General features: G+C 53.3%; 11 protein-coding genes across 11 annotated transcripts; 8 read left to right on the top strand and 3 right to left on the bottom strand.

Annotated features, from left to right (window-relative positions):
• On the bottom strand, positions 1-1,812 carry BDV59DRAFT_195925 (general substrate transporter; the record flags this gene model as incomplete). The annotated part of the gene is made up of 4 exons (XM_073692649.1): positions 1-478; positions 549-711; positions 815-1,351; positions 1,401-1,812. 4 exons carry the CDS (start codon positions 1,810-1,812, stop codon positions 1-3), a joined length of 1,590 nt encoding a protein of 529 aa, XP_073543861.1.
• A 3,333-nt stretch (positions 1,813-5,145) lies between these two features.
• On the top strand, positions 5,146-6,865 carry BDV59DRAFT_121934 (Zn(II)2Cys6 transcription factor). The gene is made up of 3 exons (XM_073686824.1): positions 5,146-5,420; positions 5,472-5,819; positions 5,867-6,865. The coding sequence occupies exons 1-3, from the start codon at positions 5,232-5,234 to the stop codon at positions 6,671-6,673; spliced, it is 1,344 nt and encodes a 447-aa protein (XP_073543860.1). The 5' UTR covers positions 5,146-5,231; the 3' UTR covers positions 6,674-6,865.
• A 536-nt stretch (positions 6,866-7,401) lies between these two features.
• Positions 7,402-8,945, top strand: BDV59DRAFT_121931 (phosphoesterase superfamily protein). The gene is made up of 2 exons (XM_073686823.1): positions 7,402-8,073; positions 8,130-8,945. The coding sequence occupies exons 1-2, from the start codon at positions 7,513-7,515 to the stop codon at positions 8,928-8,930; spliced, it is 1,362 nt and encodes a 453-aa protein (XP_073543859.1). The 5' UTR covers positions 7,402-7,512; the 3' UTR covers positions 8,931-8,945.
• Positions 8,946-10,212: 1,267 nt separating this feature from the next.
• On the top strand, positions 10,213-11,563 carry BDV59DRAFT_121922 (putative RNA binding protein). Its single transcript, XM_073686822.1, has one exon. The coding sequence runs from the start codon at positions 10,437-10,439 to the stop codon at positions 11,493-11,495; it is 1,059 nt and encodes a 352-aa protein (XP_073543858.1). The 5' UTR covers positions 10,213-10,436; the 3' UTR covers positions 11,496-11,563.
• Positions 11,564-11,611: 48 nt separating this feature from the next.
• BDV59DRAFT_187208 (putative cyclin-dependent protein kinase complex component) lies at positions 11,612-12,945 on the top strand. Its single transcript, XM_073691157.1, has one exon. It carries the CDS (start codon positions 12,097-12,099, stop codon positions 12,862-12,864), a length of 768 nt encoding a protein of 255 aa, XP_073543857.1. The 5' UTR covers positions 11,612-12,096; the 3' UTR covers positions 12,865-12,945.
• On the top strand, positions 12,942-16,456 carry BDV59DRAFT_187205 (ankyrin repeat domain-containing DHHC palmitoyltransferase family protein). The gene is made up of 6 exons (XM_073691156.1): positions 12,942-13,672; positions 13,732-14,535; positions 14,585-14,657; positions 14,704-14,968; positions 15,019-15,131; positions 15,184-16,456. The coding sequence occupies exons 1-6, from the start codon at positions 13,376-13,378 to the stop codon at positions 15,837-15,839; spliced, it is 2,208 nt and encodes a 735-aa protein (XP_073543856.1). The 5' UTR covers positions 12,942-13,375; the 3' UTR covers positions 15,840-16,456.
• A 383-nt stretch (positions 16,457-16,839) lies between these two features.
• BDV59DRAFT_121869 (L-lysine 6-monooxygenase (NADPH-requiring)-domain-containing protein) lies at positions 16,840-18,808 on the bottom strand. Its single transcript, XM_073686821.1, has 2 exons — positions 17,858-18,808; positions 16,840-17,770 (listed from the first exon to the last, which is right to left on the bottom strand). The coding sequence occupies exons 1-2, from the start codon at positions 18,658-18,660 to the stop codon at positions 17,128-17,130; spliced, it is 1,446 nt and encodes a 481-aa protein (XP_073543855.1). The 5' UTR covers positions 18,661-18,808; the 3' UTR covers positions 16,840-17,127.
• Positions 18,809-20,776: 1,968 nt separating this feature from the next.
• On the top strand, positions 20,777-22,238 carry BDV59DRAFT_121865 (major facilitator superfamily domain-containing protein). Its single transcript, XM_073686819.1, has one exon. It carries the CDS (start codon positions 20,934-20,936, stop codon positions 22,176-22,178), a length of 1,245 nt encoding a protein of 414 aa, XP_073543854.1. The 5' UTR covers positions 20,777-20,933; the 3' UTR covers positions 22,179-22,238.
• On the bottom strand, positions 22,239-23,344 carry BDV59DRAFT_121866 (uncharacterized protein). The gene has a single exon (XM_073686820.1). It carries the CDS (start codon positions 23,186-23,188, stop codon positions 22,298-22,300), a length of 891 nt encoding a protein of 296 aa, XP_073543853.1. The 5' UTR covers positions 23,189-23,344; the 3' UTR covers positions 22,239-22,297.
• A 346-nt stretch (positions 23,345-23,690) lies between these two features.
• On the top strand, positions 23,691-24,427 carry BDV59DRAFT_187195 (uncharacterized protein). Its single transcript, XM_073691155.1, has 2 exons — positions 23,691-24,110; positions 24,162-24,427. The coding sequence occupies exon 1, from the start codon at positions 23,769-23,771 to the stop codon at positions 24,042-24,044; it is 276 nt and encodes a 91-aa protein (XP_073543852.1). The 5' UTR covers positions 23,691-23,768; the 3' UTR covers positions 24,045-24,110; positions 24,162-24,427.
• Positions 24,428-24,586: 159 nt separating this feature from the next.
• BDV59DRAFT_205512 (uncharacterized protein) lies at positions 24,587-27,884 on the top strand (the record flags this gene model as incomplete). The annotated part of the gene is made up of 7 exons (XM_073694659.1): positions 24,587-24,810; positions 24,858-25,100; positions 25,144-25,724; positions 25,780-25,814; positions 25,862-25,895; positions 25,940-26,428; positions 26,488-27,884. Coding segments are annotated over 7 exons (3,003 nt in total), but the record flags the coding sequence as incomplete, so codon positions are not given.
• Between the last annotated feature and the right edge of the window lie 38 nt (positions 27,885-27,922).

The raw sequence follows: 27,922 nt of genomic DNA, 5'->3' as shown, positions 1-27,922 counted from the left end.
TCACACTTGCGTATCGCTGGCCTTTTTATGTTCCTCTGTGGAAACGCGTGGCTTGTCCTCTTCTGACGGCGCGCTTGGCAATTCCTCGCTCTGAACACTACCCTGAGGATGACGATCGTGATAGGCCAGCTCGTGGGTCGCATGGTTGGCGTGGACATCCGACATGAACACAGCCACGTCAGCATCATCTCCAAACTTGGCTGCCATCTCCTCTAACGGAACCCCTTTCGTTTCAGGAAGGTAGATAAAGAGATAGATTGCCCCCAGACCGGAAATGATAATAAATACTAAGAAGAACTTCCAGCCAATGTTGGCGAAGGCGGTCGTCGTCGCTTGGAGGTATACCAAGTCTGTAATCGCGAGAGCCGCGATGGCTAACGAACATCCTTTGGACCGGATATGGTTTGGGAAGAGCTCGCTGTAGAATACAGTTCCGCAGACGTCAATTCCTACGCTGTATACGGCCAGAAAGATATAACTGTATTCACGGGCGTCCGGGTTAGTTGGCATGGAACATTGCGACAATGTATGGAAATGGGATGGCTCACAATGCGGCCACGCCCATTGCAAGTGCTGACGTGTTTGGATTGGCTGGAATCGGCGATGCATATATGGAAATGATTGCTGCTTCAATTATGAGGCAGACACAGCAAGCGGAAACGCCAAATATCATGAGAGGCCTGCGTCCTAGTCTGTCCATAATGGCGGCACCTGAAATATTAATAACATGGATTAGCTACTACTGAAATGGTATCGCGGCCATTGGAGAGCCTACCGAGTGCGTTGAAAGGTATTCCCACTGTCAGCCATCCACACTGGAGCTTCAGCTGGTCGGCCGTGCCGTATCCCAGGGCAGCGTATAATGTCGGACCATAATTGTTGATCACCAAGATAGCTGTACTCTGTCCGATAAAAGCGAAAGCACAGGCTAAGATGACTCGCTTTCGATATGAAGCTCTTATAAACATTTCTTTCCACGATGGCTCCAAGGCGCGATCATGCTCGCTCTGCATCTTCATTTGGTAGAACTCCTCTTGCGCGTAGAGCTGTTCCGGACTGTCTCCGATTCGATGTAGGTCCATCACAATCTTCCGGGCTTCTTTATCATAGCCATTCATAAGGAGCCAGCGTGGGGATTCAGGCAGGATGAACAAAAGCAGAAGCATGAACACGGGAAAGATGAGGCTTATACCGAGTGGGCCTCGCCACTGTGCGGAGGGATTATCGGCAGAGTAGAATGCCAGGCCCATGTAGGCGGCAATGGCATATCCAATGCAGATCCCAACACCGTTCATCCCGACGAACAGCCCGCGCAGTCGAGGTGGTGAAAGTTCCGAGGTGTAGACCGGAGCTATAGTTCATTGAATAAGTGGTTCTGTTGAATAGAGAGGGTGAAATACTTAGTGCTAGGAAGGCCCAAGATCCTGCCCCAGCGAAGAATCGGAAAGCGATGAACATCCCAATATTCTGAGATGCTGCCATGCAGGTGCCACCAACAATGCTCAAAACAGCACAGTATACCACTCCTACCCTCCGGCCATACTTGTCCATCACCCAACTTCCAAGAAGAATGCCGAAGAAGGCCCCTGCCTGGAAGACACCGCTTGTGGCTCCAATAAGCCCCTCTGAATGGGGGGTAGAGTCACCTTTTTCATCGACAAGCTTCATGTAAAGCAGAAAGGATGGTTGGGCCAGAGTTGTGGAGATGATAGACGATGGGTAGCCAAATGCTATCTGACCACAAGACAGGAGTAGGCATATCCAGAAGTTCTTCCAGTTCCATTGGCGATTGGGGTTGGTATCCGTGTGCATGTTGGATTGAGGTCGAAAAGACTCTCCTAGGCAAAAATATAGACTTGTTTTCCAAGGCCTACTCATCGAAAGCCGTGAAACAGTGAATCTTGCCAGGGAATCGGCTCCTTATATTTGACCGAATGAGTGGGTCTGGTTATCATTTTCCCTGATATGCAAAGGTGTGCTTAACTCTAGACCGTATGGGGTGTATCTAATTTGGTTCTTCGGGTATATGGCTTTAAGCTGGCCCGTCTCGATGGAGATAGAGCGTATTCCCGAGGTCTGAGCGGTTCCTTTCTCGCTTCATTCCAACATTTCTCCATCACAAATGCCCTACTTAATAACCAAACCCTTAGCCTCGGCCATGGACCTAATTGGCGGCCCAAGAAGGCTTAAATCATCTTGACATCCTGAAGACGCGGGGAAGCATGGGGAAATATGCGGGGTAGTCTATGGTTGGTTTATTCTGTTCTTGAACCTTATGCGATTAGGCGTCTCTGAATGTGGAGGGGACTTTAACTAAATCCTGATGATAATGATTGGCAAGATTTCTATCGGCTGTCTGAATCTACTAGCCTGTCTCAGGTGCATTTTTTGGTTATGGCAACATTTCTTACTCGGAGATTGAAATGAAGACTTATAAAGTCGGTACCAGGAGCATGGTGCACTGGGCTATTACGGCTGCGTACTTTCAAAAACCAAAGATCACTTCCGCGCCTAGAAACGCCTTGGTCATTGGCAATGGTGGTTTGCATTTAGTTTATTTCCATATCTTCCTCGAAGATAATGTTCATTTGTGAAGGTTCGCTCGTGGAAGGGTAATTTCCAACTCCATAAAATCAGTGCTTTTATTCTGACCGTAGCTCTAGTAGACCGCCTGAACAATGACCGAGAAAGCAAGCAAGTTTGTAGCCCAAAACCCTCTTCGTATTGAGTATCACGTTATCCTCATCCTTCATTCGTCATTCCCAAGCGCAGAAGTTCCCCATGCCCTGACAGAGAGAGAATTTCTGGTGATCTCTTCATCTCTGACCATCTCATTTTGGGTACTCGAAAATCCTACGAGGTAACTGCCAAATGTGTCAGCTTGTTTCCTAAATAGCTAGGTATCTCGCAAGACTTACATTTGACGAGCATTGGTATCATAGAGGAGATTCTCTGATACAGGCTCACCAAATTCCCAACCCCGACGACGCATGCTTCTGTTTGTTGAGAAGAAGACTGCATCAGTAACCATTTTTCATCACACATGGGCCGAAGAGATGGACCAACTCCAGAGTGTTCGTCAGCTGAGTGCGAATCCTCAACTTGTCGTCTTGCGTGAGTAAATGGTAAATATCCACCACACTCCTCCCTGGAACCATCTGCATGATGATAGCACGAATATACCCGTTAGGGAAGGGATCACACTGTCCTTGGTGCATGAAGTATCTAGGCACGCCTTGAATCTGTCTGCAAGCGTGCAACGACTTCCATTCGTTTTCAAAGCACTTCCGTGACAAGCGACGCCAGTACTCTACTTCCTCTTCATCGTCGTCCGCTTCTGCGAGCCTGTGACTGTCAATCACGGCTCAGAAAACAAACGTCGGGAAAATAATGAATTTGCTTACTCGTATCTCGCTTTGAGAATGTAATCGTTTCCTGTGTCATTCCTCGAGACACGAAAGACAGCGAAGCGTTCATTGAATTCTTTGATGTATTTTTCAGACAGTATCTCTCTGATGGTGACTCCAGTACGGGTGATCGTCATAGTCTGACCGATCAACCTGTGGAAAATACACCCGTCGGGGAACCTGTCTTCATATTCCATGGCGATGTATTTTAGGGAAGGTGGAAGGATGAAGATGAGAAGCAAAAGATATTTGGGGAAGGGTGATATAAAAGCGAGGGGGCAAAATGATTGTTTGGTTCTGTTGTCATCCATGCATAATTCACTGCCATTTTTCAACCTTGGCATTATCACAGAGCGCTCATTTCTCAAAACTCCGGTACCTCAGTGACCGCCTCATATTCTACGTAATATGTCAAGATGAATGAGAACCTAGGCTACTCCCAGGAGAGGGACACGGTATACGCATCTCAACTTCAAGGTCAATGTAGTACATAACCTGATCTTCAAAGGCAAGTGGCCGAACCTACTACTTAATTAGAGCTTAAATACAGAAGAGTAAGCTATCAAGCTGTGCAAAGGGCGAGCTCTCTGGCCCATAATTTATCGGGCAATCGTTCATCCTAGCATGGTCTATATCCTAGGCCCTCAGCCTATACATTTGTCAAGACGTAAGTACCATACGCATATTTTCGTTTCTTAGTTGGATTGCTGTAGCAAGAACACTTCGTTATTTCTGCCCTCCGGTACAAACCTGGAAATATCGTTCGTCCAACACTCCAAGCAGCAGTACTGGTTCTTCAACATACAGCCATTTATTGTTACGCTTATAGATATAGTCTTCTCATTCTAGGACACCATTTTCTCTTCCCTCTGGCTGATCTCTGCTTTATCTTTTCAAGGTACAGGTAAATAGTGATATTCGAAATTAGTTTTATCTGCATACTCTCTTGACTTCATTCCTGAACCCTAATATAAGATACACTCGTCCTATTAGGATATAGATATCGATCCCCCACGTCCCTGACCGCTCCCGCAATGGTATTTGTACTTCACAATACAATAATGCAACGTACAACTGTGTGATTTATAGAAAAGTTGTTAACACTAGTTAACTCCGTGCCCCTCCTTCAATTCCTGCACGGCATTATGGACACCAGCCAGGCTTAACCACTCATCATCCTTGCAGGTCATCCAAGGTTATCCAAGTCATCACACTCACGGCTCCAAGGATCTCTGTTCCTCTACAGGTTCAGTCTAATGCCTATAGATGGCCCCACCCTCCTACTGGCAGGGCTTTGGTAGGCTTCCGGTCCTCTATACTCGTTCGGCTGTTTACTGACTGCCGGCGACACAGTTGACTTGACAGCACTACAGCTCTCACCTGTGGTCCTCGGGGAATTACTTTTCAGATGCCTCATTCTTATTTCTTACTTGCTGTCGTTTGAAGAACGTCGTATTTCTGCCTAGCAAACTGTTATTGGATTTCGTATTCCTTCATCTTTTTGGTTGGGGAGTAGGCCCTCTCCTTAAGGATAATGAAGCTTCTTCCTGGTTGAGTCATCGCTCGTAGAACCGGGTTCTATATATGAGGCTAATGGTAGAAACTTCCGCTAGAGATAATGGGAATGTCTGGTGATTATGGTTGGTTGACTGTCCCAAACTCTCTTCGGCTTACTAAGTAGACATCCAATCACATGAGGCTTCTCGTATCTGGCTTCAACACAGCCCAAATTCTGACCAGAGCATCTTTCAGCTGCCTTCAACCCATTCTAATTTCCGAAAATCTTATATAGTCTCCTAAATATCGTGGCCTTCGTCGAACACTATGCCGGAGCTTTCTACTTCATCCTGTCGTGATGTCTCGTTTCGCCAGCCGCCTGTAGAGAGAAGCAACCATGTGTGGCAAGCTGTATTCCAAGCCTTCAATGCGGACGAGCAGACTGTCTACCATTCACGGAGGCCCCATAAGAAATCTAGGGCTGGTTGTATTACCTGCAAAAGGCGGAGAGTCAAGGTAGGTGCGAGCTTCGCCTTCCTATCGACTAAAATTACTAACACCGGCCAGTGTGATGAGAAAAGGCCGTGCTGCTTAAGATGTCAGAAGTATGGTGCTACATGCAGCTATGATTCCTCGGCAGCGTCAAGGCGCATGGAAAATTCCAAAGCAGTATTCGTTCAGGAGAAGCCAAGTGAGGTGGCTTTCTCTATGTCACTCCGTGACATGGAAACAAGAATTAACGAAGTACTGGATTCATGTGGTGGAATCAAGCCTCATACTTTGAAAGAGCAGGATGCATCCTATCCTATTTCAGTAATTGCGCTACAACATTTTATAAAACACTCCACCGAGCACACCCCCATTCCGTCCATGCGCAATGTGATGCGGACTGACATGATACGCGTGGGGTTTACGGTGAGGCAATCTACATATGATCGGACCACATAGCTAATTAGAAATAGAGCCCGTACTTGATGTACACAATTCTAGGCGTCGGACTTCTTCACCTCAATCGCGTCTCGCCAGGCAGCCACCTCCGGCGTCTGGCAGAAGCCCATTTCTGGCAACAGGCTATTAGCTTGTACCAGAAAGCTTTGAACACGAATGTTTCTCAGGATAACATAGACGCAATCCTCTCAGCATGTATATTCATGGGGATTACTTCCCTCTGTCCCGAGAACTTCAGTCCCACAGACTCCTGGGTCCTTACTAATAAGCCTGGGGCCATGAACTGGCTCTGTCTTCAGTGTGGGTTGCGATGTATTCTTGGGATAGCCCGCCCCTATGTGGCTAGTAGCATCTGGGCGATCCCATTTGCAGATACGGCGCGGGAAGAATTCGATATGTTTGACTGTGGCAGTCGAACGGGGAGGGACGGTCTGGATCCAGATATGGCCGATCTCTGCGGAGTTGATGATTTCACGACAGAAGCAACAAACCCATACTATGCGCCGTTAACGTACATAAGCGAACTTTCTAAGCTGGAGAAAAATGCCACCAACGCAAGCATATGTACCAGCTTTATGGGCCGGCTTGATCATGATTTTCTTGCACTCCTCCGCGAGCGAGATGTCCCAGCACTGATTATCTTGTCACATTGGATGGGAATGATGTGTTCTATGTCTCAGTGGCAGCCGTGGGTGGAGGGTCGGATTCGAGCTGAATGCATTGCCATTTGCATATATTTGGAGAACACCACGGACTTGCGGATACAGAGATTGCTTGAGTTTCCGGCGGAGTCTTGCGGATATAACTTGAGGTGGATATAAACATATAAGGAGAGCACTGTCTTTGCCTACGGAAGAATATTGACACCGATGACGATGATACGCAAACGACGCTTGGCTAATAATGGCCACAATCATTATTCCTCAAAAGAGGCGACAAACATTGTTCTATATGCATTGGATCACATCGCATACACCGTATACATCTTAACGGAGGTATGGCCTGTGCATTGTTGCATAAGACCAGGCACGCCGAAGAACAGGAACAGCCAAGAGACCCCTCATTATGGGCACAATCCTGATTATACGAAGAATGATACGTCTCCTGATGAACCCCTCTCGGACGGGCCAATGATGGTCGGACGGATCAGCACGAGGGACTCCAAACCCCCCAGCAGTGGGGCGTCCCGAGCGGCGCATTCCGAATGTATAGAGCGTGCTTGTTGATGCTTGACCTGTCTGGGCAACAGCCCCAACGCATGCCGTGTCGGTGCTTTCTAGAAGCTGGGATTGCACACGCTCTGCAACAACGGCATCGCAACCCCGCAGCCGCTAGTCTAGTATGTAACCTCGTGCATCGGCACATTCAGCTCATTGGAGATCAATCGGATTTTCGGCACTGCAATCTCTCCCGTCCATCGCCAGATCCCGTTTCATGAGATTGGCTTGACATCTAATGCCTCGAAGCGAAGCATCCTGGAGTTGAGAAATCTCAGCGAGATGCAGGGAGGTCGGCACGTGCGCTCATGCACTGAGACACCTGGTCCCACACCAAACGTCCAGTTTGGGTATAAAGATGTCGGGATCCTCGCTCAGCATTGCATTCTTCTTGGCGACAATCTTCATATTCTTCCTCGATCATACCAGTCAATTGAACGGATATGCATCCTAGCGCTTTCCTGGGTCTTCTGGCGTTTACCACTGCTGCCTCCGCCCTCCCTGGCAGCAGCCACCAGGCTCATTCCGGATCCTCCATCAAAAACCTCAAGTCCAACATCAAGAATGTGGTCATTCTGGTGATGGAAAACCGTTCGCTGGACAATGTGCTTGGTGGCCAGACAATCCAGGGCCTGGAAAACCCTATTCACAACGGCCCCTTCTGCAACCCGTTCAATATCACCAACCCCTCCGAGGGTGTCGTGTGCAGCGCCCCCAAGGACTTTGACTCGGTCCTGAATGACCCTGATCACGCCATTTATGGCAACAACTTCGAGTTCTATGGCGATTTCACTCCGGACAATGATGCTATTGCGTCGGGCAAGTTGACCCCTTCTCAGAAGGGGTTCGTCCATGAACAGATGCGTCTCTACCAGACCAAGGCCAACAAGACCGATTTGGCCACCCAGGTCTTGCACTACTACACTGAAGAACAGGTGCCCGTTCTCACTACCCTGGTGCAGAACTATCTGACCTTCAACCACTGGCACTCGGATATCCCTGGTGTAAGCTACCGATTGTGATCCTCGTTAGGGAAAGCAGATTGCTGATAACTGTCCAGAACACCAACCCCAACCGTGCTGCGTTGGTTTCTGGTACCTCCTACGGTCATGGCCTCAATGATGACGCCTTCAACAACCATGAGTTCCCTCAGCGCTCTATCTTCCAGCAACTGACCGAGACCGGCCATTCCTGGATCAACTACGTCGATCCTCAGGGTGGCACCGGGCCTGATGCTGGCTACTTCAGCTGGACCTACGACACCAACAATGACGACAAGATCCAGCCTCTGGCCAACTTCTACACGGACGCGGCCGCTGGAGACCTGCCCGAGCTGACCTACATTAACCCCTCGTGCTGTGGCGTGGGCACCAACTCGATGCACCCCAGCGGTCTGATCTCCGATGGCGAGGCGCTCATCAAGGATGTCTACGAGGCTCTTCGTTCTGGGCCCCAGTGGAACAACACGCTCTTCATCCTGTCCTTCGATGAGAGCGGTGGATTTGCCGATCACGTTCCTCCCCCGCTTGCGCCCCGTCCCGATAATCTGACGTTTACGCTGCCTACCCCCAACGGCAAGAACTACACCTTCCCCTTCAACCGTCTTGGTGGGCGCATCCCCACTCTTCTGATCTCTCCCTGGGTCAGCAAGGGGTACGTCGAGCAGAAGGGTACCAACGCCAAGGGACAGACGGTGTCTTATTCGGCTACTTCAATTCTTCGAACTCTGGGCTACCTCTGGGACTTTGAGCCTTTCAACCCCCGTGTTGAGGGTGCTGCTTCGTTTGAGCATTTGATTTCCTCGCGTGCTCGTTCGAATACCCCGTCGTCCCTGCCTGAGGCGGTTCCTTTCAAGAAATAAGTGTTCTAGTATTTCTTATTGTTGTCTATACTATGTGTTTGCGGTTTTTAAAAATCGAAAATGGCGAGGAAAACACAGAACTTGTTTAGGTAGCAATTGATGAGGAGCCTCGATGGTCTGTCTGAGTTTCGATGATGCGCCTAGATAATCTACCTAGTATTGTGCCTCGACAGACCTGCCGGTCTAAATTTTACTGCGGATAGTGTCGACTATTATGAAATTAGTCTACAATAAATGATACTCTGGCCCAGCCGTTCCTCAACACTGTCCCCCGAAAATGGTTGGATAAGAGATCAGAATACAGACGGGCAAAGGGCAGGTCACCTCACTAAATACCGAACTGACCAGAAGATTCTCGTAGGATCAAAAGACATCATCCTTGATTGTGAACAGCCTCTCGTATATCCAACATGGTGATTCGTGGGGGGGCTGTGGCTGGAGCAGATGTTGTTCTGCGCCACACATCCGCAGTCACTCCCACATCTTCTTCTCCCTCCATCATCTCCATTTGCGCCGCTTCTGTCCACGAGGCCAATAAGGCAGAACCATCTCGCTTATCGCATACGACCAGGATGTCTCAGGCATCCGGCAGCGAGAGACTGCAAAATAATGCTGCTGCCTGTGTCGAGAGCTTGAGCCACACTCAGGAACCCTGCAAGTCATTCCGGTTGTTGACGTCTGCCCAACGCAGCTTCCCGCCGACCCTGCAGGTTGGGGCTCTTTTCTCGATGCCAAAAGGCCTCTAGTCCGTGGATTTAGCGGTCCTCGTCCAGTGATGTCATCCGTCGGTGTCGTCCTTGTGTGCGCTGCCCGGCTGACTTGAAGTGCGCCCTGTGACCGAAGCAGCCACACCTCCTCCTTCAACGACGGTGCATGCCCACAAGGCTGCTTCCACCACCGTCGTAGCCATGACTGGAGTTCCGAAGGGTTGGCTCAGCTGCAGGTCTTCATGCAGGCCGATGAAATTTTCATCAAGCCCGATCCGCCAATAGATAGGGTAGGCTGCCGCGGCAGGTTCGCATACAATGGAATCCCAGAAGATGAACCTCATGGACATGCCCCCCCCCGGTTGTCTCTCCTTTAAAAGACTGCTTCTGTCTCCGTTCGAGTCCGTTCATTGTCCCGTGAAACAATCATCACAAAGACGGGCAGGACAAGAACTTGTTCTGCAGTCCCTCGGATTCCACTCCAATCAGGCGCGACGGACCCCATGACGCTCACCACATGCCCGTGGTTTCTGACTTTGTCTGTTTGACTCCTGAGCCGTTTTACACCCGGGCCGACGTGAGGTACCATTGCTTCTTTATCACTGATTATTATGTGGAGACCGCAACCTCTTTGTTTGACCAGAACCCTCGCTCGAAATAGCACTCATTGTTTCTGGCACCTATCCCGACTATATATTGCTTCTAGCTGCCATCGGTGCCGCAACACTCCCGGCCCTGATCCATAACAACGACCGGGCCCGGCCTCAAATATTCTCACCCCGCGCCACGCAAGAGGGTGATGTGCTTTGCCCCACTGTCCAGCGACACGTCTCCCATGGAAATACGCACCAGAAGGGTGATCCGCAGGCGATTCTTCGGCGACGGATTGGAACCGACGCGGTACTATTGCACGCAGGAACCCAGCGCACTTCACCCCGTTCGATACCGGACCCCGCACACCATGGCACCGCCGCGGTTGTACACCATCGAACCACGACCCCAGACTCGGCGAAGACTGTCGTCCCTCTCGCTCCCGCCATCCCCCGTACGCAGTCGACCGCTGAACCTCTGCGTCCCGTTCATCGGCAGGGTTTCACGGCCGGCGGACGAGACGGGGCCACACCGATCCGGCGGCCGCGGGAGGCTCTCGCGTCTGTTCATCGTCGACCCTCCACGCACCATCGAGGTGCGCTCGCCCGGGACAACTCGACGATCTCCGCGGATACAGTCGGTCTCACCACGTGGTCGGAGTACGCAAGACAGAAGGCCAGAAGAGGAGGTCCATCCGGTTGCGCACCCGCAGCCCTCTCCACGGATTCGTCCCCCGCGAGAACGGACGCCAAGCATCGAGAGTGACCGGCCCAGGAGACGGCGGACGGTGGAAGTGCACAATGAACGCTCGACCAGCCGTGGCCGCCAGCGGAACCGTACCAGCCCTGGGATGCGTCAGGTCCGATTCGCGGTGGACGTCGAGTTCAACGAGAACCGGGCGAGACACCGGTCCGCTGGCCCTGAGACGAGTCCCCGAAGGTCTGGGGAGGCTGATGGCAGTATGTGCCGGGACCGTCACTCACCCGTGAGAAGGCCGTCGCCGGCTGTTGAGAGGATCCCTGCGGTTGGGAACGCGCGGTCCAACCGTCTCCCACCGAGGATTATCCAGATGGGCAATCGGGAGATCGCACGACAGGGCCTGTCGGTGTTTGAAGAAGGCCGCAGACGGCGCAGACGTGAAGGGTTCCTTCATAGCGGGTTGATGCCGTGGAATCGACAGTCTGCACGACCTCGCTTATCCCGGTCGAGGAGTGAGAGAGTGGTGTATGAGCGGGATCATCGCCAACGGGATGGACGTTGGCAATAGAGCATTGCATGGGAGGAGATTGGCGTTGAGTATAGATAGGTGGGTTTGAGCGTATGAATAGAATAGACATATGAACTTCTTGACATACATATACTATAGTATAGTACGTAGGTATACTCCGCTGCTGGATAAAGGCGGAAGGAGACGCTTATCCTTATCGGCGGTTCTGCCCAACGTCAACTCCACCATCCATCCATCCACTCCCACCATGATCGGCTTCCCTTCCATCACCACCGGGGGGAGAATGCACGGACTGTTTTGATTCAGTCCACTCGACGGGAATATCCCTTGCTGAACTGGTGATTGTTGTTCTTAGGACTCTACGTCTCCACCGCGGGCATGCTGACCCTCCTAGCTTGATACCCTCGAGGATCGATCGAGCCATTCTCGCCTGATACAGAGCCATCTGTCTTCCAACTATCCTCCTTTCTCTCCAATACCTCAGTTGTGACAATCCCGCGCGACTCGCGATTGTTCCGCCCCGTTGCAAATCCATCGCACCGCACCAGTCTGGTCCTACAATGCCAATCTTACCCGAGGTACCTGCCACTGGGACGCTCCGGTGGTCGCTTGTGTTCTCGACAGCCTCCCGCCGATCGAGATGAATCCCTCCGGATGTAGTCCGGACATGGGGGCTCTGTCCGTGGGAAGTGACTCGCAGGGGGACGGGGACCGGACGGAACGCGACTGGGACCGGAAATTGAGGGGCCTGCCGCCGGACACAACGTTGGACCTCTTGTGCGCCCACATCGAGACGCTCGTCGGGTTGACCGCGGAGCAAGCCAATCCCCCTGCGACCGACGACGGCTCGTCGTCGATCCGAACCCGCAGCGACAGCGTCTCCAGCGGGGAGGCGACGCCGTCGCTGGTGGCGGAACTACACTTTGGGCCGGGCGCGGAGAGCGCGGAGGAACTGAACCGCGACCGCGTCCAGCAGGGGTATCTATCCCGGCGGTTTCTCTCCAAGCGCGAGCCCCCCATCAGCATGAAGGACTACCTACGGCGGCTGCACAAGTACTGTCCGATGTCTACGGCGGTGTACCTGGCGACGAGTCTCTACCTCAGACGGATGATTACGGTCGACGGGGTGATTCGGCTGCAGCCGCGCAACGTGCATCGGCTGGTATTGGCCGGGCTGCGGGTGGCCATGAAGGCCGTGGAGGATCTGAGTTATCCTCACGATCGGATGGCGAAGGTGGGCGGGGTGACAGAGCGCGAGCTGTCGCGACTTGAGATTAGTTTTTGCTTCCTGGTGGACTTTGAGCTGCGGGTGGATGCGCGCATGCTGGGGGAAGAAATGCGATGGCTTGGATATGGCACAGGCGATGAGGATGAGGAGGAAATGCGGCTGCCTGTCGCGTGCGGCTGAAAATCTCGTGTCCTCTGCAACGTGGACATTGGCCAGGTAATATAAGCTGACGAATATAATTATGAACGATTTTATGGGGAGTCTATTGGGAGTGTTTTCTAGCATATATCGACACCGTAGAGTGTACGGAGTATATAGAGTGGTGGTAGACGATGATGGCGGGTCCAAGCGCAAAGTAAAAAGTTGCCTACTGCGAACATCAACGAACCTCCCACGTTTCCCCTTCGTCACCCTCTCTCACCCTCTCTCTCCCTCGCGCCTCAACTCCCTCTCGACTCCTCTCAACTCCCTCCCCTCTTTCTCTCTGTTCAACCTCGGAGCCCGACGCGCTCCTTGTCTGCAATTCGATCCACTCGCGGATTGTCTGTCTGGCCGCGCAATGCGTTAGTCGAGAGAGGAAATAATCAGCCCGCCGAACCCTTTCGCTTCCTCGCCTTTTCTCCCCCTGGCCTCCGTCCCTCACGAACCCTCGACCTTACCTTCCAAGTTGTTTTCCGGAGAATCCACAGGCATGTCGTCCGGGTCTCCTTCGACGGATCCCCCGCGCAGTGGCACCGCTGCCGGTCTGACCTCGAGTCCTCCGTCCACAACCAACGGAAAGAACACGCCGCACACGAGCGACGAAGATGGCAGCGTGGAACTCAAGTCCATGAAGCCGGAGCGGAGCCCTGTCAAAGGGTCCATTCCCCTCGGTGAGGATATCATGCAGGTCGCCCGGATAGGGGAGGTTCCGGCCATGCAACGGCTGTTCGACGAGAAGAAGTTCACGGCGACCTACAAGGACGAGGAGGGGATCACTCCGCTACACGTGCGTATTCCGTCGGGGATGACTGCGAATGACGGGAAAGCTGACTTTCTGTTCCCTAGTGGGCCGCGATCAACAACCAGTATGCGATGTGCAAGTTCCTCCTCGATTGCGGCGCCGACGTCAACGCCAAGGGGGGCGAGTCCGTGGCCACGCCGGCCATGTGGGCAGCCCAGCGGTGCAACTACTACATCGTCCATCTGCTCCTGCAACACGGCGCCGACCCGCTCCTCACCGACGGCCAAGGCTACAACATCCTCCACCTGGCCACCATCGACGGCAATGCCTTCCTCCTCGTCCTCCTTCTGCACCAGGAGATCCCCGTCGACGTCCCCGACCAGCAGGGCCACACAGGGTTGATGTGGGCCGCATACAAGGGGTATCCCGCGTGCGTGGATCTGTTCCTGCGCTGGGGCGCCAACCCCAATGCTGTGGATGACAGCGGGCTCGCCCCGCTCCACTGGGCACTGGTCAAGGGCTCGCTGCCCTGTGTCCAGAAGATCCTCGAGTACGGCGGGGACCGGTTCGCCCAGACAAGCGACGGCAAGACGCCTGCGGTCGTCGCGGGGGAGATGAACACCAGACGGGTGTGGTACCGTGCGCTGGACGAATGTGGATATGATCTGGACGGGAACGCGAAGAGCCTCCCGATGGGTCTGAGCTCGTGGGTGCGCAACAAGAACATCATGTCGAAGTTCTTCTTCGTGTGGCCGTTCCTGATGGTGTTGGTGGCCGTGTGGATCCTCAGCAACATGGTGATCTACGCGGCCATCCCCATCACGCTGGTTGCGCTGTTCGGATTGCAGTGGGTGGCCCAGAAGGTCGCCAGCCAGGGCCCGTCGGAGTACAGGATCCTGCAAAGGACGGTAGGTTGCCCTAGGCGCTGTGGGGTTGTGTGGTTGCTGACCGGTTTAGCCGTACCTTGCGGGCGTGTTTGCCGGATCCTTGTTCTGGGTCGGCGTGCGATATGTGTTCTATGTGATGCCGGGTGCGTAATGCGTCGTCGTGATTTGAGTGCTGCTAACGCCCGTCAGCGACATACTCCACCTCCCCCTTCCTGAACATCTTCTTCGCGCTTTTCTACAGTCTGACGACGTATTTCTACATCTTCGCGATGGTCGGCGACCCAGGCTTCGTGCCCAAGCTGGGCAGCCGGAACCAGCAGCGCTCGGTCATCGCCGAGCTGTTCCAGGAGTGGAAGTTCGACGAGGAGAACTTTTGCGTGTTCTGCATGATCCGGAAGCCCCTGCGGAGCAAGCATTGCAAGCGCTGCGGACGCTGCGTGGCCAAGCATGACCAGTAAGTATCCCAGCGCCGGACGGCACGGGCGATCTCGCTAACACCCGCAGCCACTGTCCCTGGATCGACAACTGCGTTGGGGCCAACAACCTGCGCCCGTTCGTGCTATACATCACGTGCCTCGAAGTCGGCATCATCCTGTTTGTCCAGTTGACGGTTAACTGTGAGACCCCCCCAAGCTCCAACCCGCACTCAACCCCGACTAACCTCCTCAGACATCAACATCCTCCCCGCGCCCGCAAACCCGCAGTGCAACGTGATCAACGAGACACTCTGCGGATACGTCGTCCGCGACACGTTCACGCTGGTGCTCGACGTGTGGATCCTCATCCAGCTGGTCTGGATCACGATGCTCTGCGCCGTGCAGCTGGTGCAGATCTCGCGCAACCAGACCACCTACGAGAACATGCGCGGGCACTCGATCGACCGGGGGTACCCGAGCTCGCGGGCGTTCGCGTCGGCCATGGCGGCGGGCACGACGTCGCTGGACGCGGCGGGGCTGTCCGCGTCCGGGCAGGGCCCGAACCCGGCGGTCGGCCTTGGCCATGGACACGGACACGGGCGCGGACGGAAGCATGGCTGTCTCCGGCAGTGGTCGTCGCTGCTGGGGATTGATACGTTCTTTGCGACGGCGCGGGACGGGCTGCGCGAGGGACCGGCGGCGCCGCGCAAGAAGAACCCGTGGTCGCGCGGGGTGGTGACGAATTGTCGGGATTTCTGGTGCGATGCAGCGCCGGTGTTTGGTCGGCGCGAGCCGGGGAGTGCGATGCTCGGGGGCGAAGTGGTCAATTATCACCGGATGTATCAGGTGCCGTCGCGGATGCATGCTGGCGGAGGATATCACAGTGTGGCGGGGGAGGAGCCGGTGTAGATGTTGGAAGGGGGAGTTGGGTAGATGCATGATAGATGTCGGTACAGGTACATAGTAGCATAGTATGTAGTACAGTAGATATAATGTTGATACTACCTACCTTCATGGATGAGTCTGTCGGGGGGATCTGACGTGTACGGTAAGGTAAATACCATACGGAACACCACTCCTGACTGTACAGGAGGTAATATCCGATGTCGCACGCTAAGATCTTATCTCGGGATTATCAATCTTTCGCGTAGGAATACCTGGCAGTACCTGGTCGTACCTGGCAGTACATCCTGCGTACGGACATGTGCTGGATTGGGTCCCTGCATTAGGATCACGATCTGGACCTGCATCCTGAGTCGTGGACCTTAGGGTGAGTGCTTAGGGTAGGCTACGCCCTTCTACCAGGGAGGTATGTACCTAGGTATGCACCTGGCTACCAGGCGCCTAAGCACCTACCCTAGGTCCCTAAGAGCTGCAAGGTACTAACTATGTGTAGGGACGAATGGAAGCATCGGGTCGAAGCGAATATACCTAGATGGGTTCTAGGACCGACTTCGTAGGATGGCATCTCCACTGACAGTTGCAGGTCCGAATGTCATGCAACGGCACGGTAACTCTTGTACCTAATGGAAATGAGCAGGAGGCGAGAAAATGGGATCAGCATCGGGGCAACCGAGAGAGGAGATGAGGGCCGAAGCGAACGTGGCCTGATTTGGGGCATCCAAGACATTCTGGCGAGGCGATGGGGCTTATGCGTTGTTAGGGGCTTGGCTTACGCAGCGGTACAGGACGAGATCATCTACACTGTAGGTAGTGAATTGGATACTCCTCAAGTAGGTAGATCGACATGGACTGTCAGTATCGAGATGTTGTAGGGCATGGAGTAGGTACCAAGTCGATAGACTCGGTCCATCCGACTACCCAGGACTTCCAGGTACTCCCACATCCTGTCGAATGCCTAATCCTTTGACTTCAAGTGGATCCCTTGGCGGTGGATGCCCTGGAAACCCCTATACTCCGTATTCCGTCCTCCGGCGCCGCCCTTAAACCCTCGCACCGAGTTTAGCGAGCACCTGCGCCCCCGGCGCCATCTGATAAAATTATCTGATCAGATTACCCGAGGATTTCTTTCGGCGAATTTCTGGTTCAACCGGTGGATTCCGCTATATAGAACAGAGTAGTAAGGTAGTATGACAGACAATATGGCACGAAGATCAACTCCCAATAAAGTAAATGTACTGTACGTAAAAGATAAAAATATATCAGTTAATTTTTTTCCCCCTTCTTTCCCGCTTTTCTACAGCATCGCGCGAATCCCGGTGTCCGGCACCGCGGACACGCCGCCCGCCAACTCCCCCCCAAACAGCGAGGCAACCATCTCGCCACCGCGCGCCGCCAACACCGACAGCAGACTATCGCTGAGCCCGTGGGTCTTCTCGTTGCAGCCCTGCAGCCAGATGCCGGCGTGGTCGCTGACCTTGGCGCCGTCCAGCTGCACGCGGTAATCGCGGAACGGGGTCCACTGGTCCTGGCCGGCGGGGCGCAGGTGCTGGACGTGCTGGAGCAGCTGCTCGTGGGCGTTGCGGTAGTAGCCCGTGGCGACCATCAGGGCGTCGACCTCGAGCACCTCCTTGCCGTCGCCGACGAGGCTCTCGGCGGAGTCCTTGGCGGCCTTGACGTGCAGGCGCATGCGGGCGGCCGGCCCGCCGTGGTGCTCGACGCGGGTGATCTTGCGGCCCGGCAGGATGCGGTGCTGCCACTGCGACTCGTCGGCCGTCTTGACCCGCTGCAGGTACATGTTGTTGTAGATCTCCTCGATCAGCTCCAGCCGGACCACGCTGTAGTTGGTGGCCTTGTCGGCGGCGAGGGAGCGCTGGCGCTCGGCGGGGGGGAGGTTGTAGAATTTGTCGACGCGGTCGGGGTTGAAGACCTCGTTCACGCTGGGGAGGTCAGTATGCATGCCATTAAAAAAGAAAAAAAGAAAAGAAAAGAAAAGAAAAGAAAAATACAATAGGGGACAAACGTACAAAGGAGAGTCATCGCTGGGCCGCATGGCGGTGTCGCGCATGATGAGGGTGGTGCGGGCGTTGGGATAGCGCTTTTGCAGGTCGTGGAAGATCTCGGCGGCGGACTGGCCGCTCCCGAGGACCCCGATGTTGTAGGGCTTGCTGTCGTCGGTGAGCAGGGAGGGCAGGGCGGTGCAGTACTGCGAGGAGTGCAGGATGCGGGGATCGCGGGGCAGGCCCTCGGGGAGCTTTGCGCGGCCGCCCAGGGCGAGCACGACCTTGCGGGCGGTGCGGGAGACGATCTCGCCCGTGGCCAGGTTGCGCGACTGCACGGTGAAGAAGTCGACGACGGGGCTGTCCGGGGCGGACTTGCCCGGGAGCACGTCGATGACCTCCTCGCCGTAGGCGACGAGGTCGGAGAAGCGGTTGGCGCACCAGCGCATGTAGTCCTCGAACTCGACGCGGGCGGGCAAGAAGGTGCTCAGGTTGGTGAAGTGGATGAGCCGGTCCTTCTGGTGCAGGTAGTTGAGGAAGGTGAAGCTGCTGCGGGGATCACGGAGCGTGGCGAGGTCCTTGATGAACGAGATTTGCATGCGGGAGCCCGGCACGAGCATGCCCGAGTGCCAGGCGAACTGCTTCTGGCGCTCGACGAAGCAGACCTTGGGCTGCCAGCCGGGACGGGCGTTGGCGCCGTTGAGACAGGGATCGAGGGCATCATGGAGCGCAATGGCGATGGAGAGCGAGGCGGGACCGAAGCCCACGCAGAGGAGATCGTGCATGTCGTCCGGATGGGTGGGTTTGAGACGGGACGGATGGCGAGGCATGATGATAGAGAGGGAGGAGATAGAAGGGAGAGGGATAGAGAGGAGAAGGGAGAAGGGTAGAGAAGTAGAGAGGTAGAGAACGAATCGTGAAAGTACGGATGTAGAGCTCTAAATAGTCGGACCATAAATAATTCACGAATAATCCCACGCTAAAAAAATTATCAGATGCATGACGAAAAGCAGCGGATCCAATTTCGATTTTTTCCGGTGGAGCTTCGGTATCAATCATATCTGATCTTACGGTATTGTATCCTCCGGGTTACCGGTATGTAGCTATGGTAGGGGTAGAGATAGAGATGGGATATAGATCTCTAGATGGAAGCAGATAGGATCGATCAGACACTGCCACTAGGATACTCTCTCCTCCTGATCTAGGACCTCCGAGTAGGGGACTTCCAGACTGTAGCAGAGGTAATAAGTAAGATACAAAGTGTCAGATTAGATCCGACATCGGGAGTGGACCAGTTAATACTTCACCGTATTCTATTAATCCCCGGTAATGAAATCGATTTACTTCCTGTACCTGTTACCTGTGTACGCACGAGGAGGTAGTTGTCTTTGAGTCCCGGAGGGAAGGACGCGGTAGGAGGAGGTTGTTGCTGTATACTGGAATCTCAGGATATCCTACTACACAGTCCTAGCATCAGAATCTTCTCCTTACATCCGTTACCAGTTCGGACGTCCAGGTATCCCGCTAGAACCACACTACTCATGCACCTTTTTAGTCCGCGAACAATGCACCCTCCCCCACTCATGAATGCCTTTGTTGCAATCCCGATATATTTCTCACCCCATGTGGTGATCTCCGGCGTACTGCGCACGATCGCCTGCACCTCCCAGTTGGGATTACTGACATGCAGCCTCAATCGTGTACTCTATTCCTCTCTCCCCACCAGGACTACACCAGGACTATACCAGGGCTCTAGCGGAATCTTCATGCCTCTTACGCAATCATCCCACGTCTCACCTCCTCTGCTCAAAAGAAAACATCCTCCCTCTTTCTCGCGCTTGTCTCGCTACCTCCTCTTGGCCTCATCCGTTGCACGATCGTCATCTCGTCTCTCTACTCCACCTCATGCACGTCCTTACCCAATATAAGCCCTAGTCATGTCTCGTCATTATCAATCTCCTCAACTTCGTTGGCTGCCATCCCCGCCCAACTCACCAAATCCAGACAAAGTCAAACATGTGCATGGACCCTCGGAAATGCGCAGTTTCACCACCCCTAGCCACAGCCGATCCCTCCACGCTGAACTTCCACAGTCCACATTCCACGGGAATCCATTCGACCCTGAATTTGTAAGCCCGCCCCCGGTGTGGCTGAATCGTGTCTATCAAAGTTACGACCTCGGAGGGTGATATCCACGGACTCGCTCAATACCGTCGATGTATCAGGTTGCAACTGTGTGTAGGCCCGGAGTAAAATACTGACTCGCGGTAATTTCACTCAAAACTCGTCCCGATGCATAGATCGACCGATATCTTGAATCCCCATATCTAAACATACGTAGTTCCTTCTACGCCTCCACTGCTATCTAAGATAGCCTGCAGAGACCGTGGATCATACACAGGCTGCACTTTAGCTTGCCGCCCAGATGGAAACAAGCTTAGCATATCTGGAACCGACCTGCTCTAATCCATAGAATCATACCATCTGTTCGCTCGGTAGACAATCCATTCTCGAACCTCGGTCACGATGCTAGGATCATGAATCCATGTCCGATGGACCTAAAGTAGCCTGTAGCCCTGAACCCGATAAAAATCCATGATTCTTCAACAACCTAACTGCGTTCAACAATGACTCATGAAGCATACAATATCGATGATATCGGAGTTGGCGGATAATGCGGGCGGTGCGGGATAAACGGGTATAGCGGAGCTTGCGGGTACATAGGGCGTAGCACAAGCAAGAATTTGCACGGCAGAACGATGTCTCTCCCTTCGTATATCGAGGGAAAAAAGCAGAATAGAGGTAAAATAGACTACTGTAGGTCTCCTTATAATGGCAAGGAAGACATGTATCGGTCCCAGTAGAAGTCTCGAAGAACCACTGTCCTCGAAAGCACGTAAGATCTATATCCTCGGTGATTAGTATCAACGGATCAAGCCGAGTGCCACACACAATCATGTTTGCCGATCCCTAAAATCTAGGCCTATGACTCGTTTTGACACAGGTAGGTCCGTGGACGTGACATATAAGTTGCTGGACCCTCTCCTCTTCACAAAGACCTGTCCTGCAAGACACTACCCCTACCGGCAAGCGTTCTACAAACATGCGAACATCTTCCCTGGCACAAGCATCAGATTTCTCACTATCATTGCCTCCCGATGGAGGCTCTCGAGCCTGGACGCAGGTTCTTTGCATGCATTTCGTCTTCTTCAACACCTGGGGTGTCAGCAACAGTTTCTCCGTGTACCAGCAACTATACACCGCAACTTTCACGCAGTCGGCGTCGGAGATCTCCTGGATAGGAAGCGTGCAGGTGTTCCTCATCTTCTTCATTGGCGTTCTAGCCGGCCGCGCCACCGATGCTGGGTACTTCCGACTGATCTATAGCACTGGAGTCCTCCTCCAACTCCTGGGCATCTTCATGCTCTCTCTTTGCAAGACATACTGGCAGGTATTCCTTGCACAGGCTCTCTGCATGGGTCTCGGAAATGGCCTGATCTTCACCCCCGGGCTTTCCGTCACGTCCTCCTACTTCGAGAAGAACCGCGCGCTTGCCGTCGGGCTAGCAGCCTCCGGTGCAGCCACCGGCGGAATGATCTACCCAGTCGTTGTCGACCAGCTCCTTTACCGCGCCAACGTTGGCTTCGGATGGACGACTCGAGCCACCGGACTCGTCATGCTGGTGACCCATCTCCCCGGCATGCTGCTCTATAAGCCTCGTCTACCGCCGCGCACAACCGGCCCCTTGGTCGAATGGGAGGCGTTCACCGAGCTCTCCTTCGTGTTCATCACCGCGAGCATGTTCCTCAACTTCTGGGGGCTGTACTTTGCCTTCTTCTACCTCGGCACCTTTGCCCGCGACCAGATCGGGATCGAAAACACCCAGAACCTCGTCCTCGTGTTGAATGGCGTCGGCGTTGTCAGCCGCATCTTGCCCACCCTTATTGGAGACAGGGTGCTGGGACGATTGAACACGCTGATACCGTTCAGCTTCGCCTCCAGCGTGGTGGTCTACTGCTGGATACCGGTGTCGACTCACGGCGGGCTGTATGCGTTTGCGGCCGTGTATGGGGTGGTGGGTGGCGCGGTACAAGCGCTCTTCCCCGCTTCGATCACGTCCATGAGTCCCGATATCAAGAAGAACGGCACTCGGGTCGGCATGATCCTGAGTATCGTCAGCATTGCGACTCTCACGGGCCCCGCCATCGAGGGTGCTTTGATTCATCAAGCCGGAGGGAGCTATCTCTACGCTCAGGTATTTGCTGCTACTTCCATTCTCGTGGGAGCGTTCGCTGCCGTGGCTGCGAGGGTAGCTAAAGCAGGCTGGGCATGGAACGTAAAGGCTTGATCTACGGTTACACGCATACGCGGACACCTAGTGGAAGCAATCACGGCTTGCATCTCAGGAATGTCATATATGTTGTACTATACTTCCAGCAACCTGTGACCAGACTACTCTCACCTCAGTTAATCGTAGAAGACTAGACAGCGGACTTCAATACTCTGCCTCGCTGGCGATCCAGCCGGTGTATTTGGGTCCACGAACGCGCTATGGGCCGCCCCATGAGCGATGTCGGTTTGCCCCCCAGTCATTGTCTTGCTTCTCGAATCGAAACACTTGATCAGCATGACCTCCTCCGGGGCCATGTCTTTCAGATAATAAAAGTGGTGCTTCTCGTTCGGCGCAATAGCATACGTCTCCCCCTGAACCTCGTACCCGTCTGTCGACTGCGCGGAATCCGGATCAGGCGCCACTTCCCCTCCCTCGCGGAATCCCTTGGGATACAGCAGATCGACAGCCACATAATCGGACGGCCGCGTGCTGCGCCAGTCAATGACGCCCAGGGGGCAATCCGCCGCCGGATTCTGGATCGCTCGCCACACGTTGATGATTTGATACCGACGACCCAGCAGCGTTTCCGCCTCGCTGTCGGCGACGTGACGGCGGACTCGGGTCTCAGCGGCCCTCGGCGTCTGGTCCACGTGGACCAGCTGGACGGGACTGCGCGCAGAGCCTTCGACGCGCCGCCGGATCGTATGGTCAAATATGACGACTTTGGCCACGCCCGGTAACTTTGTGCGGAGAAGCTCTTCGACTTCCGCGTAGTAGCCCGTCCTCACCTGCTCGTCGTCTGTGAATGCCACCTCCTTTGCGGGATGGTGGTACACGGCAAATCCCGCGTTGTCGATGGAGAAGGCGGACTCCTGGCCCCGCAGATTGCGGACTGGGCATTCGTGGTCGATGAGTCTGTAGGAGTAGCCTGGCCCGTCGACTTTACTCCATGGTTTCTCAAAGGGCTTTGTGGCGTGAGGGTTATAGCTGGATGGGTCGATGTATTTAAAAGTAGCGGTCGTCATTTTCTTTTAATCCAAGCACAGGTTCTATAATGGGTCATTAGGGGTTTGAGGGGTGTTTATATGAAGGTGAGTTGTGACGAAATGTTCCGATGCCGACTGTGATTAGTAAAACTTTGGGCTTATCGGAGACTTTTAGCATGGCGGTTTCGCTATTTCTCCGTCTGCACTGATCTTGACACTCCACCTGAATAGATTATTAATTGGGTAGGGGTTCGAAAAAGACGTAGAAATGGCACTGGTTGAAATAATCCCATCAGCTCAGAGTGGGACTTTACCAGGCGAAACAAACTGCAACTTCCGCAGGATTCAGGATGACAGATAAAACTACAGCCTTTCTCGAAATCGGTCTGACCAAGAAACATTTGTTTATTAGTTCTGAGACCCACTGCCAAGGCCTTAGCGTATATTTATTATTGGGGTTTCCGTCTTATACAAGGGACCGCTGTATTTCTCCTATGGAATACCGTACAGTATTGTGCTTTCACATCTGCATGATTCCTACGTAACGGCCAACAGGCCATGGATAATTAGTTGTTAACAAGTTGAGTTATGCATAGTTAGCTTAATCATCCACGAATTCATGGAACTTGTCGAACCATATAGGTCTGGTGCCTGGAAGTGCTGCTATATGGCATTGGGTAATCCCTTGATTGCGAACGTTGTTCTCAAAAAGGGGCTTCTCTACCATATCAGGCAATTATTCCGCAGGCACAACAAACAAGAGGTCTGTAGTTCTCACCTACTCCTGCCCTTTAGCCGTCGCTGTTATTTGCAGGTAAAGCACAGAGGCTGGGCTATGGTAGGATTCACCAGGTTGGTCAATGCTATTCTGATTGCCGCGATGCTAGCTCAATAGAGTAGACCAGCAATCCTGGTGCCAGATATGGTGACATGATTGGGCCGTTTGCTGTTACTATATGTACTAATGCATCCAGTTTAGCTGAATCACGCCTAGGGGCGGCGCGTTCATTACTCTGATTCTCGATCTGCCCACTTCAAGTGCTTGTCCGCGAAAGAGGTACTCTTCATACGACGACGCAAAAGTAGCTTCGATAAGGAAATTCACAGAGGCCTTCGGAGCACAACGAAAATATCGGGAGATCACTACAGGTCAACAGTAGAACCGAGTTTAATGGTCATAATATCCCTCGCCATGTGACTAATGCCTAATTGCAGCCTGAAATGACCAGGGGCCACTGCTAGCAGCCAATAGTGAGTAGAGGGATCTCCTGAGCTGATATACTATTTTAGTATTGACAGAAGAGTAAGCCCCTGGAGCGAAGCGCAACCATAGGCAAGTAACTCGTGTTCTGATGCTGTCACTGCTCTAGTCGTTATAGCCTTGCAAATGAGAGAAACAAATTGTGAATAAGAGCAAGATCAAATACTGCAACTATCATGGAGCAAGAAAGCACAGCCGAGCACGGCGGCGAGCCGAACCCAGTTGACTCTACCGGCCTATGTCTGCTGTCCTTGGATGGCGGCGGCGTGCGAGGCCTCTCGTCACTCTACATACTGAAGATCATCATGGACAGGCTAAACCACGCACGGGAGCAGAAAAAACTCCCTCGGGTGAAGCCGTGCGAAGTGTTCGACCTCATCGGGGGTACGAGCACTGGTGGGTGAGTGGACTGGCTATCTTTGATGCGCCGCGCTGACTGCCAGCAAGCCTTATCGCGATCATGCTGGGCCGGCTCGAGATGGATGTCGATGAATGCATTGACGCATACAGCAATCTCGCAGCATCAGTATTCAGAGAGAGACTGCGATTAATCCCTTTCAACTTTAAGGGTGATATCTCAGCTCGGTTCGACTCGGCGAAGCTAGAGAGTGCGGTCCAAAGGGTGATCGAGAACAGTGGTGCATCCAAGCAAGAACTATTTAATGACGGCACTGAACGTGGATGCAGGACGTAAGTGAATTGCCGAGTAGGGTGATATCTCTAACAGAACCAGCTTCGTTTGTACTGCCGACCGCCACACCAAGGACATTGTCCGCCTCCGAAGCTACAGCCTTCCTCACGAACCAAGTGTCTACGCGACAATATGCCAAGCTGCCCTCGCGACATCTGCCGCCACAACCTTCTTTGAACCCATTAACATCGGCGACCGCTCCTTTGCCGATGGCGGACTGGGCGCGAACAATCCAGTGGACGAGGTGGAGGGTGAGGCGTCAAATATATGGTGCCATGAGTCGGGAGATCTAAAGGAACTGGTCAAGTGCTTTATCTCGATCGGAACTGGGAATCCCGGGAAGAAGCCATTTGAGAAGAGTATGCTGAAGTTTCTCGGGCAAACAGTGGTGCATATTGCAACCGAGACGGAGAATACGGAGAAGAGATTTATTGAGAGATGGCATAGGCATTTCGACGAGAAGCGGTACTTCCGGTTTAATGTCGAGCAAGGGTTGCAGGAGATTGGGCTGGAGGAGTACAATAAGAAGGGAGCGATAGCGGCCGCAACTGAGGGCTACCTTACGCACATGGCGCAGAAGTTCCGAGTGCGGGACTGTATTCAGAACATGCGACTTAAGCAGAGTATATATCTTGAGGACTTTGCCTAGCGGACCAAAGCGTTGGCTGATATTTGCAGACAAGCCTGGCCCTTCTTTTCCCACTATTGTACATGTATGTGCATCACTGCCAGCCTTCCTGTCTCCTGCTAAAGTGTACAGGAATATACCATCCGCACTATTCGACAGCAGTCAGGTAAGGAGACCGTGAGTCAGCATGCTATTGCTAATTCATCGCAGCGGCCCATCGCACACCCTGGATTGTGCCTTTTGAGAGGAATCCTCGCTTCACAGCCCGTGACCCTCAGCTTGCCCAGCTAGAAGAAATGCTATTCGCCAACGATCGTACCGCAAAGATTGCTATCATCGGTCTCGGAGGCGTTGGGAAGACGCACCTCGTGCTCGAATTGCTTTTCCGAATAAAAGAAAAGCATCCTACTCTCTCCGTTGTCTGGATACCAGCAACTAACAGGGAAGGCCTGCACCAAGCGTACCTCGACGCTGCGCAGCAGTTTGGCATACCTGGATGGGAGGACAACAAGGAGGACGTGAAGAGTCTGCTGCAGGAGTACCTGGGCAGAAAAAGCACTGGTCGGTGGCTGCTAGTGTTCGACAATGCGGATGACCGAGACATGTGGATCGGCAAGCCCGAATCTGGGCTGAAGGCTAGGCAAGGATCTCGACCTTTGATCGACTACCTCCCGAAGAGCAACACCAAGGGGCTATTCTGTTTACCACGCGCGATAGGAAGCTCGCAGTCAAACTTGCACAACAGAATGTCGTGGAAGTTCCGGCAATGGAAGAAGGCGCGGCTGCTCGGCTGTTGGAAAAGTGCCTGGTCGATCCGAAGCTCGTCAACAGCCAGGTGGACACAAGCGCCATGCTATCGCAGCTCACTTATCTTCCACTGGCCATTGTTCAGGCAGCGGCGTATATCAACGAAAATGGGATAGCAATTGCAGACTATCTTTCCCTTTTAGGAGAGCAGGAAGAAGAAGTCATCGACCTACTCAGTGAAGAATTCGAGGACGATGGGAGATATAGAGATGTGAAGAACCCGGTAGCCACAACATGGCTAATTTCGTTCGAGCAAATCCGGCGGCGTGATCCGCTTGCAGCCGACTATCTATCGTTTATGGCCTGCGTGGAGCCAAAGGACATACCGCAGTCTCTTCTTCCGCCAGGACCGACGAGAAAGAAAGAGATAGAGGCCATCGGGACACTTAATGCTTATTCCTTCGTCACTAGGCGACCAGCCGATATGGTCCTCGACCTCCATCGGCTGGTACATCTCGCAACTCGGAACTGGCTCCGCAAGGAAGAGCAGCTCAACAAGTGGTCAGAGAAAGCTATTATGCGACTAGATGAGGTCTTCCCAAATCATAACCATGAGAACAGAAGTCTTTGGAGAACTTATCTGACCCATTGTCGCTACGCATTACAGTCCGGTCTAGTCGACAAAGATTGGAAAATCAGAATGGACCTTATGCGGCGATATACGATGTGTCTCTACGAAGACGGTTGGTGGGATGAGACCGAAACTTCGATTATACAGATTCTTGATACAGACAGAAAGGACCTAGGAGCGGACCATCCTTCCACGCTGACTTGCATGACCATCCTAGCATCGACGTTTCGCAAACAGGGTCGGTGGGAAGCCGCGGAAAACCTGTTCATGCAAGTAATAGAGACTCGCAAGATGAAGCAAGGAGCCGACCATCCTTCCACGCTAAATAGCATGGCCAATCTGGCATCGACCTATAGGAATCAAGGCCAGTGGGAGGCCGCGGAAGAGCTGGATATGCAAGTTATAGAGACTTGCAAGAAGAAGTTAAGAGAGGACTATATAGCTCCGCTGTCCAGCATGGCCAATCTGGCCGCGGAAGAGCTGACTATGCAATTTATAGAGACTCACAAAGAGAAGCTAGGAGCGGACCATCCAGACACGCTGACTAACATGGCCCGTCTGGCATCGACTTTTTTGTCCAGCATGGCCAATCTGGCATCGACGTATAGGAATCAAGGTCGGTGGAAGGCCGCGGAAGAGCTGGATATGCAAGTTATAGAGATGCTCATGGAGAAGCAAGGAGCCGACCATCCAGACACGCTGGAAAGCATGGCCAATCTGGCATCGACGTTTTGGAAACAAGGTCGGTGGGAGGCCGCGGAAGTCCTATTCGTGCAAGTAATAGAGACAAGCAAGGAGAAGCTGGGAGCCGACCA

Source organism: Aspergillus ambiguus (assembly GCF_047715705.1).
Source record: "Aspergillus ambiguus strain CBS 117.58 unplaced genomic scaffold BDV59scaffold_46, whole genome shotgun sequence".
Lineage (NCBI taxonomy): Eukaryota > Fungi > Ascomycota > Eurotiomycetes > Eurotiales > Aspergillaceae > Aspergillus > Aspergillus ambiguus.
The sequence above is the reverse complement of the archived record's forward strand: the minus strand, read 5'-3'. Positions and strand labels throughout refer to the sequence as shown.